The sequence below is a fragment of the Dermacentor variabilis genome, chromosome 10 (genome assembly GCF_050947875.1).
Source record: "Dermacentor variabilis isolate Ectoservices chromosome 10, ASM5094787v1, whole genome shotgun sequence".
Classification (NCBI taxonomy): domain Eukaryota; kingdom Metazoa; phylum Arthropoda; class Arachnida; order Ixodida; family Ixodidae; genus Dermacentor; species Dermacentor variabilis.
Window position 1 is genome coordinate 23,758,527 of NC_134577.1, and position 23,002 is coordinate 23,781,528.

General features: G+C 48.1%; 1 protein-coding gene across 2 annotated transcripts in view; it reads right to left on the reverse strand.

The window, feature by feature from the left end:
• Positions 1–6,685: 6,685 nt before the first annotated feature.
• Positions 6,686–23,002, reverse strand: part of LOC142560138 (phospholipid phosphatase 3-like) — a 51,327-nt gene continuing 35,010 nt past the window's right edge. For both annotated transcript variants that reach the window (XM_075671988.1, XM_075671987.1), the window contains exons 5-7: positions 21,326–21,440; positions 20,162–20,347; positions 6,686–8,623 (exon numbers count right to left, since the gene is read on the reverse strand). In XM_075671988.1, the coding sequence (XP_075528103.1) occupies positions 8,570–8,623; positions 20,162–20,347; positions 21,326–21,440 (355 nt within the window). In that variant the 3' untranslated portion in view covers positions 6,686–8,569. The remainder of the gene's footprint in view (positions 8,624–20,161; positions 20,348–21,325; positions 21,441–23,002) is intronic.

The following is a 23,002-nucleotide window of genomic DNA, read 5'->3' on the forward strand; positions in this document are numbered from 1 at the left end:
AGTAGCGCCATCTTGTGGCAGCATAAGCATTTAGTATTTATAGGCTCGAAATTTGAAACAGTTGTGGGCTATGCCGAAATTTTAAACTGTTCGACGCACCAAAAAAAATTAGCGCGAGAACTCTTGTTGCGACTACTCTTCCCAAGTGGTTTCCTAAAGATGTTCATTGTAAAATGGAATTTAAATACTATTTGAAAAACCATCAGGCGCTTCGCCGCTGACTATATCGAACGAGAAGGGTCATTTGGGGATTCACTGTCACGACTTTGGTTGCGCTCCTCTCTTTAATAAAGTGATGGCAAAGCATAGGATACAGCTGACTCGCGAAGTTATCGAGACTAAAATTATAAATAAGCTGGGGGATATGTGCGTTAGTGAAGCCTCCGTTGCACTGTCGTATCATGAGTTTGAATATGTTGCCGGGTTTTGAGGCAATGGTGGGCGCGTGCTTGAAACACGACTGAGGATGTGGACAGCACTGGTAGCTCTGAGGAGCCTTAGCCTTGAAAAAGGAGCCGGTGTGACTCCAATACCTCGGATATATTAAATAATATTTTGACTTGTGTCAAATCCAGTCCTTTCAAATGAGGGTGTATGTAATATCAGTCGCTCTCCCTTGCCTTGCTTCCTTAACACCATTGTAAATATTTCTGGCCTCTCATGAAAATAAAGATAATTGGAAGTCGGCGTTCTTTCAAGCTCGCTGTTAACAGCGCAAAATGTAGACAAGAGACGAGACAAGAAGACACCACAAGCGCTTGTGGTGTCTTCTTGTCTCGTCTCTTGTCTACATTTTGCGCTGTTAACAGCAGGATGGAAAACCAACAAGCCCAAGCTGCTATTCTTTCAATCTGCCTGTCCTTTTTTTTTTTTTTTCGCAGTATGTGTGCGCTGTGAACACCGTCAAAATTACCAATACAGCTCACACGGCAAAGGTCGTCGTTTTGCTATTGCAGAAGCGCAGCTTATTATGTGGGTGACAAATGAAGCACCTGCGAATTCATTACAAGCTCCGCTCACAGAGCCTTACTGCATCTGCGCCTCCGCCAGTGCGAAACATAGTTCCTGACAGACGAAAGTAGTTCGTTTCAGCCGAGATGTCACAGGAATGGGCAAGCGTAATTGGCTGGCACGTTCATTGCCAGGATAGTCCATTTGCCACTGCTAGGGCTAGCCACCCTACCACTACAAAGCGCCAAGTACACCGCTGTCCGACAGGAAAAAAATATAATAATAATAAGTATCTAATAATTTAGTCTAATAAGTATGTAGCTAGCCAATTGTTTCGTTCATTTCCGCGGTTTCACGGCCGTGAACTTTTAATGTAGGCATCTCTCGGGAACTATGTTTTGGAACGCGGAGGCACAGAAGGCAGACGCAGCACGGTTTTGTGGGCGAAGCTCCTGCTGAATTTTTAAGTTTTCACCGACCGTAATGCAGTAAGCCAACAAGACGCTGTTCTGAGGCGTAGTATATGATTGCTTTATTCACGGAAAATGGGGAGATTAAAAAAAAAAATCATGCTATACCCACACTGTAAGTGTGCAACATTTGGGTACTAGTTCACTGTAATTTGGGTGCTGACGCTCGAACGGCGGCCAGCAGAGGGAATGGGGAAAGGGGAGGCAAGGAATCGAGAAAAAAGACGCGAAAGTGATGACGAGGAGACAAGTTGTAAACGCAGTGATGGATTAAACTGTTTACGAAATACTATACGCATTTGGCGACTTGGTCAAAGTTCACCATTCGTTTGCAGCTATTTCCACAGTACTTGGTCGTTGCTGCACAGCCCCGCACATCGTCGGGTTGGTCACGATTCCTGTAGAGAGTCGTCATAGTCATCTTTCTGGGTGGCGAAGTGCGTTTACGTGATCGGGGTTCTTTATATCGCACCGCGATTCCTGCAGGGGTTTTGTATTGGCGAGGCATCTCTTGATTCTTCGTGTCCAAACAGACGCGCAGCCGCAACAACCCCGCACGTTGCTTTCGCGACGTACTACGTGTTGAACGCGCCACTAGCTGGCAGGCTGTACGCCGACCACAAGGCGGGTCACAGAATGGCGGGTGGCGGGATGTTTTTTGAGGAGGTGACGTCTGCTGATCGGCCGCGTCCTCAGGCAGGGCAATAGATGGATGGATGAATGGATGGATGCTATGAGCGTTTCCTTTGGTGGGTTGCGCCACCAAGCTCTTGTACTAGGGTGCTTCGGTATCAGCGTCGCTTGTTATCAAGGTACCTCCGCTGGGAAATGGAGACAGGCAGCATCTGGTGGGTGCTTGCCGCAGACGAATCGATGATCTCACTGTCAGCCACATTGGAATGGTTTGGGACACATCGGTAGTTGGGCTACGGTGTACTGTAGTTGGGCGCTGCCGTTCTTCTACATTTACGGGGAGGTTGTGGAAGTGGCTGAAAGAAAGAAGAAAAACGGTAACTGCCTCGCGCAGTGGTGGACAAATAAGTCTGCTGTCTGCAAAATTGTTGGGGTGTACAGGTGTGACTCTTGCATGCCACTCCTCTGTGGTTACACTGATACCTGGAGCTCCGCTGGAACGATATAAATTCACCTCAACCGCCGACCTTTACGGGGAGATGTGTGGCGAGAGGTTATGTGGCCTTTCTCTTCATGGAGGAAAGAAAATGTGTGCAGTGAAAATGGCGAGATGGAGCATGACGTCAGGCAGCTGTAGCCTCGTCAAGCCAACCTCACCTGACACCGTGCCTCGATTCTTTCCTTCGCAGCAGCTCTGCGCGTTTACTCTTGGGGAAATAGGCCTTCCATGGCTGCCAGACCTTCCGAGGCTTTAACCCCATGGTCCGTAGCAGCGTTCATAGGCTTCGCCACCCGCCATGTGCGCATATGGCATACGGCGCGCGGCGACGAATTTATCGCTCTTAGACTTTATACGGAATAACCTCACGGCGACAGCGACGGCACAAATGCGACTGGAGTGTCCATATAATTGCTATCGCAATACTACTGCTACTACTACTACTACTGCTACTACTACTACTACTGCTACTACTACTACTACTACTACTACTAATGATAATAATAATAATAATAATAATAATAATAATAATAATAATAATAATAATAATAATAATAAAGTTGTAACTTCGCTGTGGATAGATAGAAACTTTATTGCAATGGAATATATTTGAAGGAGGGGTGGTCGGAGGCCCTCAGTCCAGGGCCCCACTGGCCTCTGCCGCCTGCCTGACCTGGCTAATTAAAGACTTTTGTCCTGCCAGGTCGGAGCGGGCGAGCTGTGCCTCCCACTGCTCCATTGTGTTACTGGTATTTGCCCTATGAGGGTGCTTAGTGTACTCCCAGGTTATATGTATTAGAGTAGGTATGCCACCGCACCAAGGACAGTTGGCCATATAACGAGTGGGATACATGGCGTTTAGCAATTTTAAATGGGGGAATACCCCGGCCTGTGTTTTACGCCAATCGGCGGCCTCTTCCCCGTTAAGTTGTGGGTGAGACGGCGGGTATTTTCTGCGGACTCCGCGCTGATGAGCAAGGATATGTCTTTGGCATTTAAATTGGTGGAATTTTGTGAGGGATAGTGCGGGTGGTTGGGGTTAGAATAGGACGCCGTCGCTCGGTTAGTGAACCCTCGAGCTAACGCGTTAGCCTTTTCGTTCCCCTGTATACCCCCGCGTGACCCGGGCACCAGAGTAGGCGATGATGGTGGTTGAAGGATTCGGGGAATATCGCGAGGCTAGCCGCAGTCACGTGCCCCTTGAGAAACATGCGACACGTCTCCTGGGCGTCCGTGACCACGACCGAGTCCCTTTGTGAACGCTCCGCGTGAGCGAGTGCGATCGCCACTGCTAATATTTCAGCCGAGGTGGGGGATCCCGCCGTGGCCGACGCGGTAATTTGCTGTTGGCTGATCACGACTGCCAACGCGTACCTTTGATAGCGCTGCCCGGTCGCCTCTGCATACACAGCTGCGTCCGTGTAGTACGTGTTGTACCTATGGTTATTAGAGTACGCTGATTGAATGTACTTCTCCCTCCTTCGATGAGATCCAAAATTACAGCAGGCCCCAATTCCAAAGAATATGCATCCCGAGTACAACAAAGAAAGGCGCAAAGCACGCGCACAACACATTAGCTGTGGAAGTTTAGCGTTCTTAGACTGGCTCATATCCATATAGGAACGTTGGAGGCTGCGGCGAATACGAAGTTATTTGTGATCGCGTATGTCGTGATTTGTGTGCTCGCACGTAGTTCGCCGATGTTGAACGCTTCCCAAGGGTTTTAGCGAAGTGAGTCCTCGCTTACGGGAAAACCTTGCCGACCTCGTTACTGCAGCTAATCTTATCTAATTATTAGCTGCGAATGATTATCATTAGGAGCCTGACAACATATAATCGCAACAACGGAACAATCGCAGTTGACGACAAGGCTGACCGCGTTACGTGTAACTTAAGCGTCACTTACCATCACCGCTTAGAAGTAACCTCTAATCGCCGTTTATACAAACCTGGTTGAAGGCCACTGGGGAGAATCGATGCAGCCACCTAAATACTGAGAACCCACCGAGCATGTGAATTCCCGCGGCGAAGTGCAGCGCCATGCTTCGGCGATTACACAGCAACTTGGTATTGAAGAGGAAGCCACGAGATGTGCTCTGGAGATCACCACTTCGTTCGAGGCACACTCACTCACCAGTACACATACTGTTCCACACTCGTTTCAATACAATGACCAACTGTTTGGTTACTTAGCCTTGGGAAGACTGTTTACGGCAATTAGAACTGTTAGTCGCTCCTTCCTGTGTATGCGTGAGTACGCGCGGCAGAGAGAGAGAGTGCCGGTGAGTTGGGATTTGATCGTGGACAAGAGTGAATGCCGCTTGCGTGAGTATGAACAGAGGTCAGCGACGGTGATTTTGAACGTGGAGGTGAGTGTACGAGTACGACGTCTGGGAAAATACTGGTGAGCGAGCATGAGTCAGTATCGGCTTATTCTGTCGACATATATGGTTTCCGCTCAAGCTTCCTTGTTAGTTACTAAGTTTAGCCTCGCGAATTAGTATTCATAGAAAGCAGTGATTGATGCTTAGTGGCTTTCACGCGTTTCCTGTTTTTTTTTTACTGCTTGGTTTTTTCCGACGTTACACCCTATTCATCCGGAGTTGTATGCCAGGCATTTCGCTAGGCTAGCGTCTCCAGCTCTCCTTAACGAGCTTCTCTGTCCAACTCTCGATAAAGTGCTGATGCTAATAGTGCATTCCATTCTAGCGCTACGTTATTGTGAACTTGATAAAAGCAGGGAAGCTCACTTCCCACAAAGGTGATTCTACAAAAAAAAAAAAATGAAGTAGAATTTTTTTCTGATGAAGTAGCTGTGTGCGAAGTTGCGATGTTTCAAATAAATATGATCGATTAGCGTGCTACGCGCCTGTCCACACTCATTTATAACAAGGGACACTGTCAAATAGTTATTGTATCGTGCGAAGTTATAAAACTACTTACCAGCCGAAGAACACTGAGCATGGTAGTGAATTCGGAGGATGGACTTTGGCGAGACGGTCGAGTGAGGAGCCAGCCTCTAATTTAAGCGATTATATACTAGCGTATACATGTATGGGAATACCGGCAGACAGACGTATACATGTGGGAACACCAACCCTAGCGGCGACATCTCGCGGCACTGTGGTCCACAACGCACAATAAGCGTTCTAGTGTTTCAGAGCTCTCCATTTGTGATTTTGAAAAAAAAAAATTGAAAAGGTGGAAAGAGCGTCTACGCACGTTGCTACCACGTTTTTATGCCAGCGTATAAGACGAATGCAGTCTATCGTCGCCATCGTGCTCGTACATTTGGGCCTTGCCTCATCGTACCCGTATATTCAGGCACTTTTGTACTGCGCCACATACTAACGCGGCCGAACGACAAGCCTTGTCAATAAAGTTCTGCACCATATTGTGGGACACGTATCGTCGCAAGATGTCACTAGCAGCGCTGCCGCCCGCGTCTACGCCGTCCGGTGTACCAGAACAGTGGGCTAGACTACCGTCATACCAGTACGCGTGTGCGTCGGTACGCCTCCACTTTGATAAATGGAATGGTGACCCTAAATGTTCTGGATGCCACGGAGGAAGAAACGGACCAGGAGGGAGCATGGCGCAACACGATTAAAGCCAAGCGAACCGGCCCAACACGTGATCGCTACGTCAGACCATGCGGTAGGTTTTAGTGCACCCGTTTTGCACGCCACTTGCATGCAGAGCTACACGGCAGAGTGGCGTGGAACTTCTAGTGCACTCTATCTACGGCAGGGCAGCCAAACTAGTGCGAATCGATCGAAAAGTACCAGTAGCCAAACACTCTCGGCCAATACGTTGAGTGTCAGAAGTCACGCGTTGGGCCGATACTGCGAGGGGGAAAAAAAAAGCGAAGGGAATGGCTTCACGCAGAGTTCGCTTGCCAAGGCTGGCAGCGTAACGTAACGTAATGTCAGCTCCTGGTTTATTTACCTGCCTCCATGCTCGAGGTCCATTGAAATCGTGTCGTCTGCACAGCGCACGCGCGAGAAGCGCGAACGGCGTTTGGAGATTACGTCCACCACGCATGCCGGCATGTGCGCTGCAACCTCGTCGAAGGGAACTGAGCCGCCTGCTTCAGTGTAGGCACGCCACAAAGAGACAACAAAAAACAACCGAAGTTTCGTATTTTCTTTTTAATTCCCGCTCAGCGTACAAAAATACGGCACAGCCAGTCTGCCGCTACGCGTCTGGCAACAACGCAGTGTCCTGGAGGCCGCTCTGGCAACATACGGCGCCCGGGCTGGTCACGCCAGCTTTGGAAATAGAAGTGCGCGCTCGACCTTGGACGACGAGAAAAAAAAAAAAAAAAAGAAGCTTCGATCGTCGCGGTCGCGCGCGTGCGTGCGTGCGTGTGAGTGCGCGACGTTGTTGTTGGTGGTGGTGGTACACTGCCGCGGACACGGGGCGGGGGTGTGGGGGTCGCACGGGAACAACAACGACGGCGACGATTCAAAGAGAAGACAACCACTGTAGAGATAGAGCGGAAGCAACAACGACGCCGCGGCGAAAACGCCTCCGCCAGACACGCTGCCTGTCTGTGTGTGTGTATATATAATAACGATTCGATGCACACAGATGCCTTTATAGAAAAAGAGGACGGTTCGAGTTGTAGGCGCTTCGCCGATGGTCATTTTGATTTGTGTGAAGGTGAAAGTATGTGTGTGTCCGTGAGTGAGCGAGCGAGCGAGAGCGGTGAGTGAGCTTGCGCATGCGTACGAGCGTACATGTGTGTAAGTATAAGCGCCCGCGTGTGAGCGCGCGCGTGTGTGTGAGCATGTGGATGGGATGGTACCGCTTGCAACGGGTAGCGCATGGTTCGCGGTCATTTTTGGAAGAAACGACACGAAAGAAGAGGACACGTAAGACTAGACAACGTTACAGGTGCCACTGACCTCATTTTCCGAACGCAGTGCAAGACGTATGTGCAACTCCGTACAGCGCAGACACACTGCGGAAGTGATCTGCTGTCTTTCTTGTGGTATTTTGTACGAGACACGGGCAAACGTTACCGCCAACTACTCTTACTATTGTTTTTCAATAAATGAATATCTTGCTTGCTTACTTTCTCTGCTAGATATAACGAATCCGTACTTAACGAAAACATAAAGTAAAGGAATCTTAATTTCTTTATGGGTGAACTTGCGTATATCGAATTACCTGATATATAGAACTATATTTAGCACATAATAAGCTCGTCCGGTATAACCTGGTTCGACCGTGGTCGGTTTGCAGATACTACGTGATTACCTTGATGAACAACGCCGACGCACAGCACGAGACGGAACACATGCGCTGGAGGTTTCTTTCTCGTCCTGTTATCGGCGTTGTACATCGTGCTTCTGTCGTGCCATTTCTTCCAAAATGAACCTGTACAATCTAGGCCAAGTCCAACTCGAGCATCGTTCGTGATAACCATCGCTACCACGTGGCCGCGTAATCTCCGTCGCGATATTTTTACTGCTGTCAACCGTATGCGACACATATAGATGAAAGCCGTACAGAAATAATATTCATTAAAAAAAAAAACACGAAAACGACAGCACAGTTCTCGTATTGCGAAAGTCGCGAATCAGTTTACGTTAGAGGTCCCATGTTCCAAAATACTGCTACACGCCCAAACTTACTTGTCCACCGTTTCGGAGTCTACGAGTGTCACGCCACCTGTGAAGATAGGAATGAATCAAAAGTGAGCAAATACCTTCCGATGCCGCCTCAAGCTTAGTCGTTGTCTCACAGGTGGCGCGTACGTCTGTTAACTCCCCAAAATGTAGTGGCGGGTGAAATCCTACTACACAAGCCAACACGCGCGACTGGCACACGATTAACGAACTCTGGGGAGAAGGAAAACAAGAAGCCGTGCTGTAACATTGCCCACGTCCTCGGCGCGCCGCGTTGGAATGTCGAACGAGGGGGTAATTAAATAGATGTGTATAATATCACTACTACGCTATGACGTTGGCGCGGAGTAACGCGCGATCTCGTTTTCTCTCGCTCTTTTTCATTGGGCTTTAGATTCGATACGATGTCGACTGCTCGAGACGAACCACCGCACCTGGAACGAGAAAACAAAACGTCGATGATGAGTTCTACGAAATCATCGTGATTATCAGCATCAATAACATTCGAATATGTATATTTATTTACAATGAATGAATGGCTGGATGAATGAGCGAATATTTCCAGTTTTTCTTTATGTACAGAAAAGATGGTGGGTGATAGGTAAAAGCTGCAATTAACGCACCTTGAAGAGTCAGCAGCCCGGTGGTCACAACCTCGTCACTACGGAGCGGAAATGCTCAATTGCTTTGTATACATACTTCAGTTGCATAAAACATTCATTCGACAGGGCGTGACAGTTTACGCATTGTGGCTGAATTCGTCGTGGCAAAGAGTAGAACCATAAACAATTGCAAATGGGTCATGATTGATAATACATATGAACGACAACAAAAAGGCGTTACATGTCACTACCGAAAAGTCTACTCGATGACATTATTTCTAGAAGTGCCTTCTACTTCCTTAGACATTTGTAGAGCCTAATGCATTAAAAACCTCGAAGCAACGACGTGAACTCTACCTTCTCGCGCGATTCAACGAAGCTTTGAGCAAGACATGTGGCAAAATATGGCTATGCCCGGTTTCAGACCATGCGAAGGGCACTATCGGCTTTGTTTTTGTTTTTAAATAAATATGTTGTTCGCATAATTGCTTTGAATATTATGGATTCAGCGAAGTTTTTGATTTAACGAAGTAATTCTCTGGCTCCATCGACTTGCTTAAATTGAGGTTAACTGCACTTTCTTCTTCGAAATAAAAAGTCGCGCAAACAATACACAAATGTTTCCAGCGTTTCATGGTTGATCACAACTTCACAAGAAGCAGACGCCAGCCCTGTTGTTTTCGGCAGCGTTTACGCTAGTACCACTCGATATTCTAAATATCCCTAATGTCTACTCCGTTGGTGTCCTCGTCTTGTTCCGTCCACGCTCAACATGTTCCATGATGATCATCATCAACCAGTCCAGCGCCATGTTGTGTAGTCACAAATACGTCGTTTACGAATACACCAATTTCTCATTTTAATCTTGACTCGCAAGGACACAGCAAAAGGGCATGACAGCAATTACCGTTCGCTTTCCGAACGCACAGAATTACGAAAATGTCAACGCGAGAATTCAGACTTAAGGCTCAACTCAAAAGGAGAGAATGGAATATTCCCAGCACTTGAGTCTACAACTTGAACAAAATAATAATAAGAATAAGTGCGACTCAAGTACTTCAAAGTACAAGGCAAATGGAAAGGTCTTCCAAGAAAACAGCATCACACCGACAGGAGCTCCTTTATACGGGCGCCCTCTAGCGTGCATTCGAGGGGCAGTGACCGGAACAGCTCTCTCGGGGCTTATACAGTAGTGTATACGTCATGGCGAACGGATCACGAACCGGGTGGTACCGGATGGCATTGGCGATTCAGAGAAGATCCGCATTAAGGAACGAGCCCGGAACGAACGGCGCGCTGCAGCGAAATGGGATTTAATCTCGCTAAAGGTCGTATATATATCTATCTATATATATATACGTATACGGTCGGCGAACATAAATTGCGCCACCGTGTTCACGCTCGTGTTCTGCTTTTACTTTCGTGAGCAAGCAGACGACAAAGAGAAGCAGAAGGCGAGCAGAAGACAAGCAGAAGATAAGCAGACGAGGAATAAAGCGAGGAGACGGCAAACTAGATTGTAGGGCAGAGATAACGAAACAGAAAATGGGACGAAAGAGGAAAAATAAGCTAATTTCGCAGCACGGGACGCGATTAAAGCGTGGCTCTCCTCTCTGTCCTCTGATAAAATGTCTGTTGCGTCGCGATCGTGTACCACACAGACGCCGGCGCAAGGACGCTGTGAAAGCGAACTAAAGAATAGAAAAAAAAAATATAAAAGGAAGAGAGAAAACAATTCCGAGCGAATGACAAATACGACGCTGGACCACGGCCGAATGTGGCCCGGTAAAAACGAAAGGGCACAGGGGTCAAAAAAAAGAAAAAAGAAACCGAACTGCGGAGCGAGGAAAAAGAAGAGTGGGTGACAAACCGTGGTTCCGCGAATGAGAAGATTAAACCGACGAGACACAGGGGACACGGCCTGGGGAGGGAAGGCCGTGTAATGAAAGAGCTTTATTTCGAGATTTTTGTTTTGTTTCCTTTGGCATTTGTCGCATACACCATACTGTCTCGGCCTTCCGAAAGAAAAAGAAAATAAGGGTGATGTGGTGATGGTTAAGCGAGAGACAAGCACTGCCGGCGACAGGACTGGGTGAACGCGGCGAAGCCATTAAACAGTAAGCAAATACTCGCGCAGAACCGCGGCAGCTGAAACAGGCTACTCGTGGAATGAGCGGACGGGCGAATATGTGCGGCCTCGTCGGAAAATTAGAACGGCAACGGCGACACGAGGCGAAAAGGAATTCTCTCTCTTCGCGAAAGAAAGGAAACAAGGAAGAAAAGAAATGGCGAATGAATGAATGTACTGAAAGAGGGAAGGCAGGAATGAAGGAATGACTGATTAATCAGCAAATAAAGGTCGAAGGCAATAAAATGAACAGGAGAGAAGGTGAGGAAATGAAGGGGGACGGAGGGATCAAGGAAGGGACGAAGAAGATGAACTAAGAAAAAAAAGAAGTAAGGAGATGCGCGGGGAATCCGGAGGGAAGCAAGAGAGAAACGAAAAAGAGGGAAGAATGAAACAAAAGGTAAGCACGAGGAGCATAACAGCGTAAATAAAATAACTGAATGAGCCATTGAGAAAAAAATAAACGCAGTACGGAAGAAAGAAAAATGGTAAAACGAAGGAGAATTTAAAAGATATTACGAATGAAAGAAATGAGTATTGGAAGTAGAGAGGAAGTGAACGATGGAGAAGGGAAAGGGAAGAATATGAACTTAAGAAAGAGGGATGGAACCGTAAGAGGAAGGCGAGAAAAAAGAAGCAAACCAAGGAGGAAGAGAACCAAATGCAAGTAAGGATCCAAGGAAATGATGGGGATGAATGGAAGGGGGGAAAAGTCAAAGGAAACGAATAAGGAAGAGCAGATGCCCGAATGAGGAATGAGCAACAGGAGCATAGGGAACGAATGAATGAATGAATGTATCAATCAATCAATGAAGAATTAATAAAGGAATTAAATGGGCGAAGAACGTCGTGAGGAAGCATGTGGAAAGAGAGAAGAAAGTTAAGGGGAAGAAGAAAGAGGAAAGGGATAGACGGTCCCCACACAGGTTTTGTGAGGGACTGCCCTGGTCAGCCCATATATATCCGTCTGCCGCCGCGTCCACCCACTGCACTGTTCTTTATTTCGCTCTCCCGCAAAACACACCGCGCGAACCCTTTCTCTCGTGATGTCGCGTGTTTCCACACAGGGCCGGACATTGTAAGGGAATGGGGGGGACGAGGGAAAGGGGAACGGACACGACTGGCGCTCGATTCGAAATCAATACGAAACCGCCTCGGCTGTTAGAAAACTCGGGGCGGTTGATCTACGATCGTCAGATACCGCAGTTCCAACCAAGCAAGCCCGCGCACGACGGGCTGTCGATGGACGGACGGGACGGACACACAGACGGACAGACATACCAGTCACTAGGGGCCCGCTTTTGACGTTGGGGGCGGAGGGGGTGGGGGCATAGGAAAGGGGAAGGGCTACAGGGAAGCCAGATCCGTCGAGGCTCGCATTTTGACATTACTTGGCCCCACGCACTATATATTTCAGTCCTTGTTAAGAGATGTCTCCTTTTCTGCTGCTGCGCAGAGAACCCGCGCTTCTGTATTTCGTGTCCTTTGCTTTCCGAAAGGGAGAAAGCCGACACGAGAAGAGGTGGAGGCGAGGGAGGTTTCATATTTTCGTGATGGAGCGACGGTAGCGCCCCCGCTGACCGTTCCTAGTACGACTCCCTTTTACCCCATTTTTTTCCTTTTCTTCTTCTTTCCTCCCCTTCATCTAATCTTGCGTTCCCTTTGTCGTCTGCCCAATCGTGCGGGCGCAGTTACGACATTTGCGCCCCCCCCCCCGCTCACCCCCCCCTCACCGCGCCGCCAACCTTACCGCCTTCGCTAACAGCTTTGCGGACGCGTTAGGGTGGGCTTGCAAGATGACAGAGAGGAAAGGGAGGTCGACTTCTGAGCTCGCGCCATTGCTTCTGTCCATTTGTCCGAGCTCGGTTTCTCCTCACAGACGGACTGGCCCCTTTCATCGTACCTTGCACTGTTAGATTTTCTTTTTTCGCTTCTCGGAGACTTCCGTACAGCCGTTCTGTTTCATTCCTTCAAATTCTTTCGAGGACTTCGTCGTTACTCCCCCGAAAATTGTTCACTCAGTTACGTTTTCGCGTCGAACAATTAGAGAAGTGACGAAGAGGACGAACAAGAAGGCCCGTCACGTATGAGAAGCTGCCAAGTCTTCCTCACTTTTATATATTCATGCATGTGCGCCTAGTATATGCGCGTGTGTCTGTATTCCATCTGCCCTCCGTCGTGAATTCTGCACGCCCACACACACACACACACGCACAAAAATAAAAAGCACGCTTTCAGTAGCCTCCCGGATAGTATGCGAAGTTTGTGTAATAGGTCAACCCGACGCCCAGCTCGGATGGAAGTTCTGAGGTTTCCCAACGCTTTTGGACACTCTCCTTCAGCTCAAGCTGAGACTGGCGGCAACAACGTCAAAAAGTTTGAAGACACGCGGGTTTGAGAGAGAGAGAGAAGAAAAAGAAAACGCAACTGATAAATACATAAAGTGATGCGAGAGAAAAGAGTATTCGCGAGGTGGGAGGTACGATTTCAATAGGATATCCAGAGACGAGCTTTGTGAAGAGTAGCCTTTCGCGTTGCGCCGCTGGCTAGAGAGGCCCCGGGAAGAATCTAAATGCCAAGTGGGGGAGACGTCTGGCCCAATCGGCTTACAGACGAAGCCAGTTCTTAAGCATTTCTGTTTATTTTCTTCTTTTTGTCGTCTGTTTCTATTTTCACGAACGAAGAAAAGGGTTTGGTGCATTACAGGCCAGAGGGGGCGACGGAGCGCGTTGGTGTGGTGTCGGAGCCCGATTACACGTGAAAAAAAAAAAAAAAAGAAAAAGAGAAAAAGGATGGTTCGGCGAAAAGCGGGCTAAAGCTGGGCGACGTGAAGAAAAATGGCCTCACACCACCGGAGACGGCGCAGTGACGAAGGCAGGAAGGAAGTTATGCTCCGCCTCGACATTTCTGTGCAGTGTGGGAAAAGCTATAACCGGCTGGGTGTCTCAAATTGTGAGGAGGACTTGGACACTGCGTGCAGTTAATCCTTGCGTGATAATCCTCTTCCTGCTTAGCACGAATCATGCACCAAGGGATTAGCGACATACTTGGAGGAGCTGCTTATTTTCTCAAGCAGTGTACTATAGTAAATTCAGTTCTCGCGGGTTCTCGCTCTTTCCCTGTGAAGCACGGACATTGGCTCTTTCGACGGCGTGCATTCAACCTGCTTCTAGTTGTTGGCACTGTAAAGGGAACAGTGTCAAGCATGCAATAGTATGTTTACATGAACTCGACGCGAGAGGATCGAGTCGGAAGTCGAACTGACCCAACCCGACCCGACCGCGGTCACGAGCATCTTGCACGACGGGTTGGCGGAGTCAACCCACTTCTTACAGGCGGGTGTACAGAATTCGCCTCGACGTCCACTCGATCCCGACACGCTAGCGTTTACACGAATCCTATGAGCCGACTCGACCCGGTTTTACCGGGTTCATATAAACGTAGCTTGTTCTGCCACCTTGTTGACACTGTAAAGAGATCAGAGTTTGTTTGAAGGAAGACAGAGAGGTCTGCCTTTGCTGGCGCGCTCTATCCTAGTGCTACTCCGCACAAGGGGAGAGGGAACGCGTACATGAAGGTGTGATGAGGGATGGTGATGACGTAGAAGAAGGGATGTACAACGGTGAAGCCCACGCGCGATACTACCTTCTCTGCGCGTCTTTGTTGAAATTTCATTTAAGTTAGTGACCCCGGCAGCCAAAATCTGGAACCCGGATGACATTCTTGAATGACATTTTCTGACTTTTTTTTTTTTTTGTTTGACGATGATCGAAATGTTGAACTTGGCACTGTAAAGCAACGCCAAAGTGCCAACAAGGTGGAGAGAGTGACGAGATTTGGAAATGTGCAGGCACATAAGACGGGCTTGGCTGCACGGCGGGCTAAACTGGGGATCTTTGACAGTGCTAAGCGTAACCAGGAATTTCGTTTCGGGGAGGTACACAAACGTTTCAGGAAGGAGGGGGGAAAGTGCTCGCTCCCTGCGTGCCTATGCCCCGCCCTCCATGGCAACGACCCTGGCCTCTACACTGATAACGACGACAATGACGACAACTAAGGACGCCAACCGTCCAACCCTTTGGAATGAGCCATTCTCCTGCTTTTAGATCCTGGTCGTGGCCCACGCGACCCGTAGAATTCGCTTCAATGCGTGCAACTATATAGTGAGGCGGAGTGCGTATGAACCAAAGGAACGATGCGAGAGACCCCAGAGGAAAAAGCTAAGAAGGAGTGTGCGTGCGTGAGAGAGAGACGGAGAGAGAACCGGGTCCGAAGAGGAGTTGACGGCGGCGACGATCGTGTCTCGGCGAAGCAGTGCGGCGTAGCAGGGCCTACGACAACGAGGTGGTCCGTCGTCGCCGACGCGATGACAGAGTTGATATCGCTCTTCCGTCGCCGCGGCCCGCTGCTGATGACCGAAAACTGTCGGAAACGGGGCCAATGAAGAGAACCCGGGGGAGGGGATGGCGATGAGGGGGGGGGGGGGCGGGGGCGTGTGTGACGAGAAGGGATGTGTTGATTCGAAGCCAGCGTGGGGGGGTCCCGGTTCGGAAAGAACAAGATGAACGACTCCATATACCGCAACTAGGGAAGACGACGCGATGAGGCTCGTAGCGCGGATCTCCGGCGAAGTCGTTGTCGGTTTCTCGGCAAATTGGGAAACCCCGCGCGCGCGGTCCGGACAAAAAAAAAAAAAACGCATTTGCTGGACGTCGCTCTCGCGGCAGGTCGTCGGCGTTGCGACAAGTATAAAGTGTATTATACGGGGTGACAAATTTTACATCGTCGGCATCGCCACGACCCGCGAGAGCGAGCCTGACCACCGCGCTGTCCCTTGGGTCGTAACGAAGTTACTGTTCTCTCTCTCTCTCTCTCTTCTGCGTTTTTGTTCGTTGTTGCCAACACTGGAAATCACGGTTCCGGTTGGATATACGCCGGCCAGCGATGAGTTGAGCGGCCGCGAAGCGTCACAGACCGACGCATCGCAGACGAGTGAGGAGGAAAACGCGTGCTGAGAGCCCGACGTCGTTTGCGAGGGCCGACGTTCACAATATGCGCTGCTATACGCTCTTCCCGTGTTTCCTTTGCCTTTCGTCTCTATCTGCTACGTTTGCCTGCCGTGGACTTGTTTCTGACTCGTTTCTTGGTTTGCGATTATTATCTTAATTCATAATTATTGCGATTATTATCAAAATCATAATTAAAGCGCGCTCGAATGCTCAAATTTTCGAATCGAATACGAATATTGGAGAAAAAGAAAAACTACGTTCGAACATCGAATCGAATGCCCAATATATATATATATATATATATATTTAAATTTTTCAAACGAAACAAAATATGAAGTTGGCGTGCGACGTTTGGTTAAGAAAAAACGCGTTTGTTTACGTAACTTGCGACACGCATGCAATGTCGTTCGCAACTCGGCGAGCTCCGGTCGAGTGAGGGGTTCGCAAACGACACACATCTTTTCGTAATTACCTGGTGCACCGCGACAATGAGGGTGAAGAAACGAGAGAACGGCACGTTACCACGTGCAAGTAGTGCATTGCGTTCGTCGATTTACAAGTCTAATCGTAACACATCGCCGTACCGCACGCACGCCTACACGGAGTGCAACCGTAGGTGCTGAGAACGACCAAACGAAAATCGATTTGCCCAAATCGGAACATCAAATACATATGTGCAAACCAAACTCGGAGGCAGCGGTTTCCGATTAATTAGCCGGTTAAATATCATGCCACCTTCTTGTGTTGTCTGTGACGTCATTATGACGTCATTACTTCCGCTTTCTACTTCCGGGTTTCCAGGAATTTCGCCGAAGTCGTGCTCACGTGGCGGGTCTCTAAGGTCAACGATCCTGCGCTTTGCTGTGCGGTAATCAGTGATTTGTATCTGAACTTATGTTCTGATATCATATGTGTAATGAAACCCATGAATCTTGTACTGTACTACTCTTTTTCTATTTTTTTTTCTGATTCATTTTGAATTTCCTCCCCGGTCGTCTCGGGAGGTGAACCGGAAGTGCTGCGTAAGAAACAGGAGTGTCACTCGATGCTCGCGCCACTGAAATCTTACAGATTAGGCACAGCTAGTGAAGCTTCGGTCGGAGGTCGGTCTCAAATCGACCGCGTGCTCTTGTGTGTGTGAAATTCCCACACGACGGGAAGGAGTTCTCGTAATAATTTGAACATACGCCGTCGAAACGCTCACAGATAAAAGCAACCCACGATGGGGAAAAAAAAGTTGCACTTGATAGCGGTCGGACACAGTTATCGATATAACGCGCACTCGTGTCGGAGAAATCGATTAAAACACCCCACAGACGTCGGATCGGAAAATTAAGACAACCCGACAGAAGTTTCTGTCTTTTCATTGCCGCTGTCATTCAAAAATTACGCTGCCGAGTCGACCAAAGCGCGAATTGTGCGTCGTTTTCTTATCGAGGAAGTGCTAGGAGTGCTAGAGGCTAGCTTCGACGAAAATACTTCCAGTCGAAATTTCGTTCTTCCAGAGTCCGCAATCTGTCAAAAGTTGTCAAATGTGACCAGTCTATAGCTGAAATTCAATCGTCATTTGAGACGGTGCGTGGCATTTCTAGCACGAGAATTCCAACGGAAACGTTTAACAACGTGTAGAAACGCTGTCGACCAAATTGGTCGATTTTTATACAGGCTCGGAAAGGAAAGAGTTAATGAAACGTAGCTTTACATGTAGCTTTATGGTACTTTTAACTATCAGGATGCAATGCAGACGGCACAAGTGGTTTTATTTTCAATCTCGACTAAACATCGAACCTATATTATTGTTGGAAATGGATATGTTATAAATGTTTACTGTTGGTATATCTGTGAACTGTTGAAGTCTAATCGGTTTATTTGGGTATTTACAATATATGCGTGTGTTAGTATATACGTGGGTATATGTGGAAGAATATGTGCATGTCACCTGTATGTGGCTATGTTTGTCATTTAACCGTTCCCCCCCCCCCCCCTCCCCATCTCCTGAATGTCACCACTGCTAAAAGTTTCCAGGTTGCCAGGGCCCAGTCAAGCTGTCAAAATACAGTTTTTTGCACAAGTATCCCTACCAGAAATGTCTATTTTTTTCTGAAACTGAAATGAAATATGGAGCATGATATTCAACGGCTCCACTGACTTCCCAAACTTTCTTATAATTGTGCTACCCTATTCTTGGGCCATTTGACATGCGCCACTGGGTTGTGTGCCCCACTCTTGGTCAACCCAGAATGGGGTTGGGTTTTAAGGAGTATAGAATCCTTAATTGTATTTAAATATGCGTCGCCCACGAGCCATGACAAACATCGCTTTCGCGAAATCACTGCGTCGACGTTTTATACCGTGCTCCAGTTTGACTTGTCGTTTGCGTTTCAGCACAGTTCGTGAACGGTGCAAAGCATAAACAGAGATTGCGTGAATCTATAATGTTGCGACCTGTGCGGTTGCATAGGATGACAATGAATACATTTATACGCGTCGCATTGGATTCTATATTAATCGCTCAACGAAAGCTTCGTTTCAGACAGATCCCAATCAGGTGCGTTGGCCCCGAAATTCGGCACAGTTGATTTTAGAAAACGACATCTCCGTTCTCATGTGTTCAGAAAGGAGGTCTGACGTAAAACTAGACGATACTGAAAAAAAGTTTCTTGGTGCGTACTAGTAACAATAGCACTAGGCGACCGTCATTTGGCACTTACGTTAATGGTCTCACTGTATTCCTAATTGTCAGTGTATCCCATAGATCTTAAGCAACCTCCGTAGTCACCCATGTCCCGTATTAACTATATCGGCTAAATAATTCCTTAACGTGTACGACAACTATAAAGGGCTAGCATCAGTAATATATATATAGCTTTTTTATTCCTTTTCACAATCCATGTCTTTTAATGTAAAATCTACAAAAGATCAATAAAAGCATAAGCATAGCGACAACAATCACGGGGTTAATGAAAGTAAAGTTACGGAGTCCTGAACTTAGTGCGGTTTCTGTGGCGATTTACTTTTTTTTTTTTCGTCTTTTCAGTTTTTAGTTATTTCTAAAGGAATTGAGTGCCTAAATCAACAATGTGGTACCAGGAGTCACCGGAGTTTGGCTTTTATTTTTTCTTAATGAAACAAATTATATTCGAATGCCCAGTGAGATGTATCTTGTGCGTTTCGCATGTGTTCGAATAGGAGCAAGTAAGCAGCCTTCACATGCCCACACCTTGTTTGCTTTTGTGCGTCTGGTTAACCTCCCTGCCTTTCCTTCCTCCCCTCTCCTCACTCACTCACTCACTCACTCTCTCTCTCTCTCTCTCTCTCTCTCTCTCTCTCTCTCTCTCTCTCTCTCTCTCTCTCTCTCTCTCTCTCTCTCTCGCGCGCGCGCGCGCGCGTCTGTGTGCATGCATACGTGTGAAGGCTCCCTACGCGTAAGACGATGCCGTATGCCTTGTGCTGGTACGGCGCACGGTAAACAACCAGGAGAATGTATGTCTGTATACATAGCGCGCAATAGTGGTTGGTTCAGAAGTGCGTTCAAACATCTACGGCAGACCGCTGGCTCGAGGCAACTTGCTTTCGAGAATGTGTTGCCATGCACGTGGGCTGGTCTTCGCTACTTGCGCTTTTAGGTATGCGGTTTGGCGTCCGCAATTTCCTTTAAACAACGATACCACGCTACGATGGGCGTATACCTAGGCAATCGACAAGGTGCAAGACCAAGGCGGGCCTCACGTGACCTATCGCGGACTACACAGTGGCTATCCTTATGTTCAAGGAAGGCTGCGCGACTTGCGGTGACCTGCCAAAAAGGAAGCGCACTGCAAACAAAACAAAACAAAAAAAGAGAAGGAAAAGGAGGAAGAAACTTCCGATACAGTAATCGCCACCAGACGGTGCAAACGTTTGTCAAGGATGATGGAGTACACCCTAGTCCTTGCAAATTTTGTGCTCGTTCCCACCCTCTAAATATGCATATCTGCTCGCACGAAAAAAAAAAAAACTGATGCCACTAAATTTATCGGCTATAGTCGGCAACCTTGACGTTTGTGCGCAACTATAGCGCGCCTTCTCGTCCACCGTTCCCATCTTTTCGCCCCCTTTATCCCCATTTCCCAACTGCAGGGTAGCAAACCGGACGTGCCTATATGGTTATAACCTTCACCTATCTTTTCCTGCCTTCCGTCTATATCCCGTCTGGTTATACGCGAAGGCTACGCGCAGTCGCGCGTCGCTCACCGTGGCCAGTCCTCCGAGCACGCCAAGCAGTCCCCCGGTGACCACGTCCACGGGGTGGTGCCTGCGGTCGTAGATGCGCGACGCCGCACATGCGCAGGCCAGCACGAAGAGGCACAGCTGTAGCAGGCGGCAGCCGCCGCGAGACCACCGCGACGTCAGCGACGGTAGCCGCACGGCGCAGTACGCCTGCGCATCGCCGAAGAACGGGGAAGAAGCACCGCGTTTAACACGCTGTACACCGTAGCACACAACACAATCATAAGAAGCCAACATACAAGGACACCAAGGACAACAAGGGCAATAAGGGCAACAAGGGCAACGAATGCATACTTTGCGTCGTTGAGGCTACGCGCCGGTGTACACAGTGACGTTACGTATACGTTTTACGCGTCGCTGACCACAGTAGAGGCATATCCTTAAAGGGCGGTTCGCTACGCATGCTTCCTCTAGTCACGCAAGGGATTTACTTAGACGCAGGGTGACGTCTAAGCGTCGATGAAGGCCGAAGGACCGCCCCTCATGAACTACAGGTCGGTGGCGCACGACCTGCTTAACTATAGTCACTCCAGAAATGGTTCCAGTGCGTGTGTGAGAGTTGCGCGTTTTAGTGGGTCATCCCGTTTCAGTGCGCTGCCGTTTCGCCATGGCTTCTCGTGCGTACGATTTCGTCGGCACTAACTCAAGCATAGACTTGAAGGCAACTTTTTTTTAAAATTATTATTGCGTTTCTGTTGTTGCAATTTTTGTCCGAAGTGTAAAATAAGCTTACGTCCCAAGAGCACCAGTTGCAGGTGACGTCATAGAGACGTGACGACATTGGCATTCGTGTTGGGAGCCTCAAACTGGCACGGATTTTTTTCTTCTTTTGGGGGGGGAGGGGTAGGTTCCTTTTTGTATGAAGAACTCGATTGCGCTAGAGTGGCATAGAGTGCTGGGAGTTCGCTGCTACGACGACATCATAGGCGGCTCGCACTTAGCCTGGAATTTCAGAACGAGATTTCTTGGATTTAATTTTCTCCTCTAAACAAGCAACGCTCTTGCGTCGAAGGTATAAGGAGGGTGATATAAGCGAGCGATTTCATTTCAGCGTCCCTTTTTGTTACTGTTAGTTCCATTGGGTAGGCGATCTAAATTAAACCCAGAATCCATTGGCCAATCACTCACCGCGACGAAGGTGAAGAGGTAGAAGGCGAGCGCCGAATGACCGGACGGGAATGACTTGTACATGTCGACCAGGATCCAAGCTTCCTCATTGGCACACTGGTACTGCGTCACCAGACTGCAACGAAGGTACGTTGATGTACGTGATTGTCACAAAGGATTGCTACTGGTCAATTTTGGCCACCCGTGGTTCTCCGTGGGACACTCACTCACTCACTCACTCACTCACTCACTCACTCACTCACTCACTCACTCACTCACTCACTCACTCACTCACTCACTCACTCACTCACTCACTCACTCACTCACTCACTCACTCACTCACTCACTCACTCACTCACTCACTCAATCAATCAATCAATCAATGTGATTATTAACTCGACACATGCTGGATAGTCAGCTGGGTTTATTGCAGAGATAGCGTTGGGTAGGTAGGAAGGAGTACAAAAGGAAAGGGGAAAAATAAAGATGATGAAGATATGAAAAGAACAGGGCATATTAAAAAAAGAAGGAAAAGGGAAAAAAATTACCGGGAACACTTAGCGAGGTAGTGAACTACCTCCCAAGAAACCGACAGTGGCCTTCGTGGCCTGGCCCAACGTTACTAGGCTAGCTTTGGCCTGGCCCGCAGAGCATTTTGGCCATAGACCTAAATACGTTTTCAGAAAGTACCCATTTGTAGATTTCAGCGTTACATGGGCCCACACAGCAATTACATGGCTGGCATTGCATGGGAACAGCGATTTGTAGCATAATACTAGAACACGGTTTCAGACAGTGGTAGTCCGAAGCACATAACAAGACATTATTCTTATGTGTTGTAATAAAGAAATTCATGAGTAGAAGAATTGAACAGTGGAATCTTTAGTCAAAAGCTACTGTAACATGCAAAAAAAAATTAGAGGACATGTAGTTGCTTTTGTGACGCATTGTTATGTCTGGTTTTGTAACGCATTACTATAACTGTCTGCACTAAATACACACACATTCAATAATGCGTCTCAAAATGAGCTATATATAATTATGAAGGGCTATACCAAAGGAAGTGGTATAGTGCTTTTCTTTTCTTAAAAACAATTTTTTTTAAACGCGCACGCGCGCGCTTCTGTTTTAGAGTTATGTTTTGTGACGCATTAGTTTGTGAAGCGTGTATTTTGATGCTTTAGTAATGTTTTACTATTAGGTTCTAGCTCACGTTAAATTTATAATTGGTCGTGTAACTGTTGTAGTTGTAGCTACGTATTACTGTCGTTAATTCACATTGCACAATTTCCTCGTTGAGGGCCTGCATAAAAAATTGAGCGACGATTACAATACTCCCTAACGCGAAATTCGAGAACAGATCTTTAGCTGTTGTGAATTAAACCGGTCACGTCGTTCGTTGTTCAGAGAGGAAGCGTGAACACGGGAACGCATGGATCGCGGGGGCGCATTTTCTAGCAGCGGCGGCGGCGCAGTCGACATAGCGCATGCGCAGTGGCTCCGAAGCTCACCCTAGCGCTTTGTTTCTATATATGGTATTGGTGGACGCGCTGGCCGCATGTCTTAGCAATGACGTCATCGGCTACCGGATGACGGCGCACTAAAGCCCCTTAAACTTCGTAAAGTAGTGCCACGCTTTGAAGAATGCCGCCTCCTCCTCGCGCGCTCTGGCCGAGGCCGCCGCCGCGTCGCTATTGG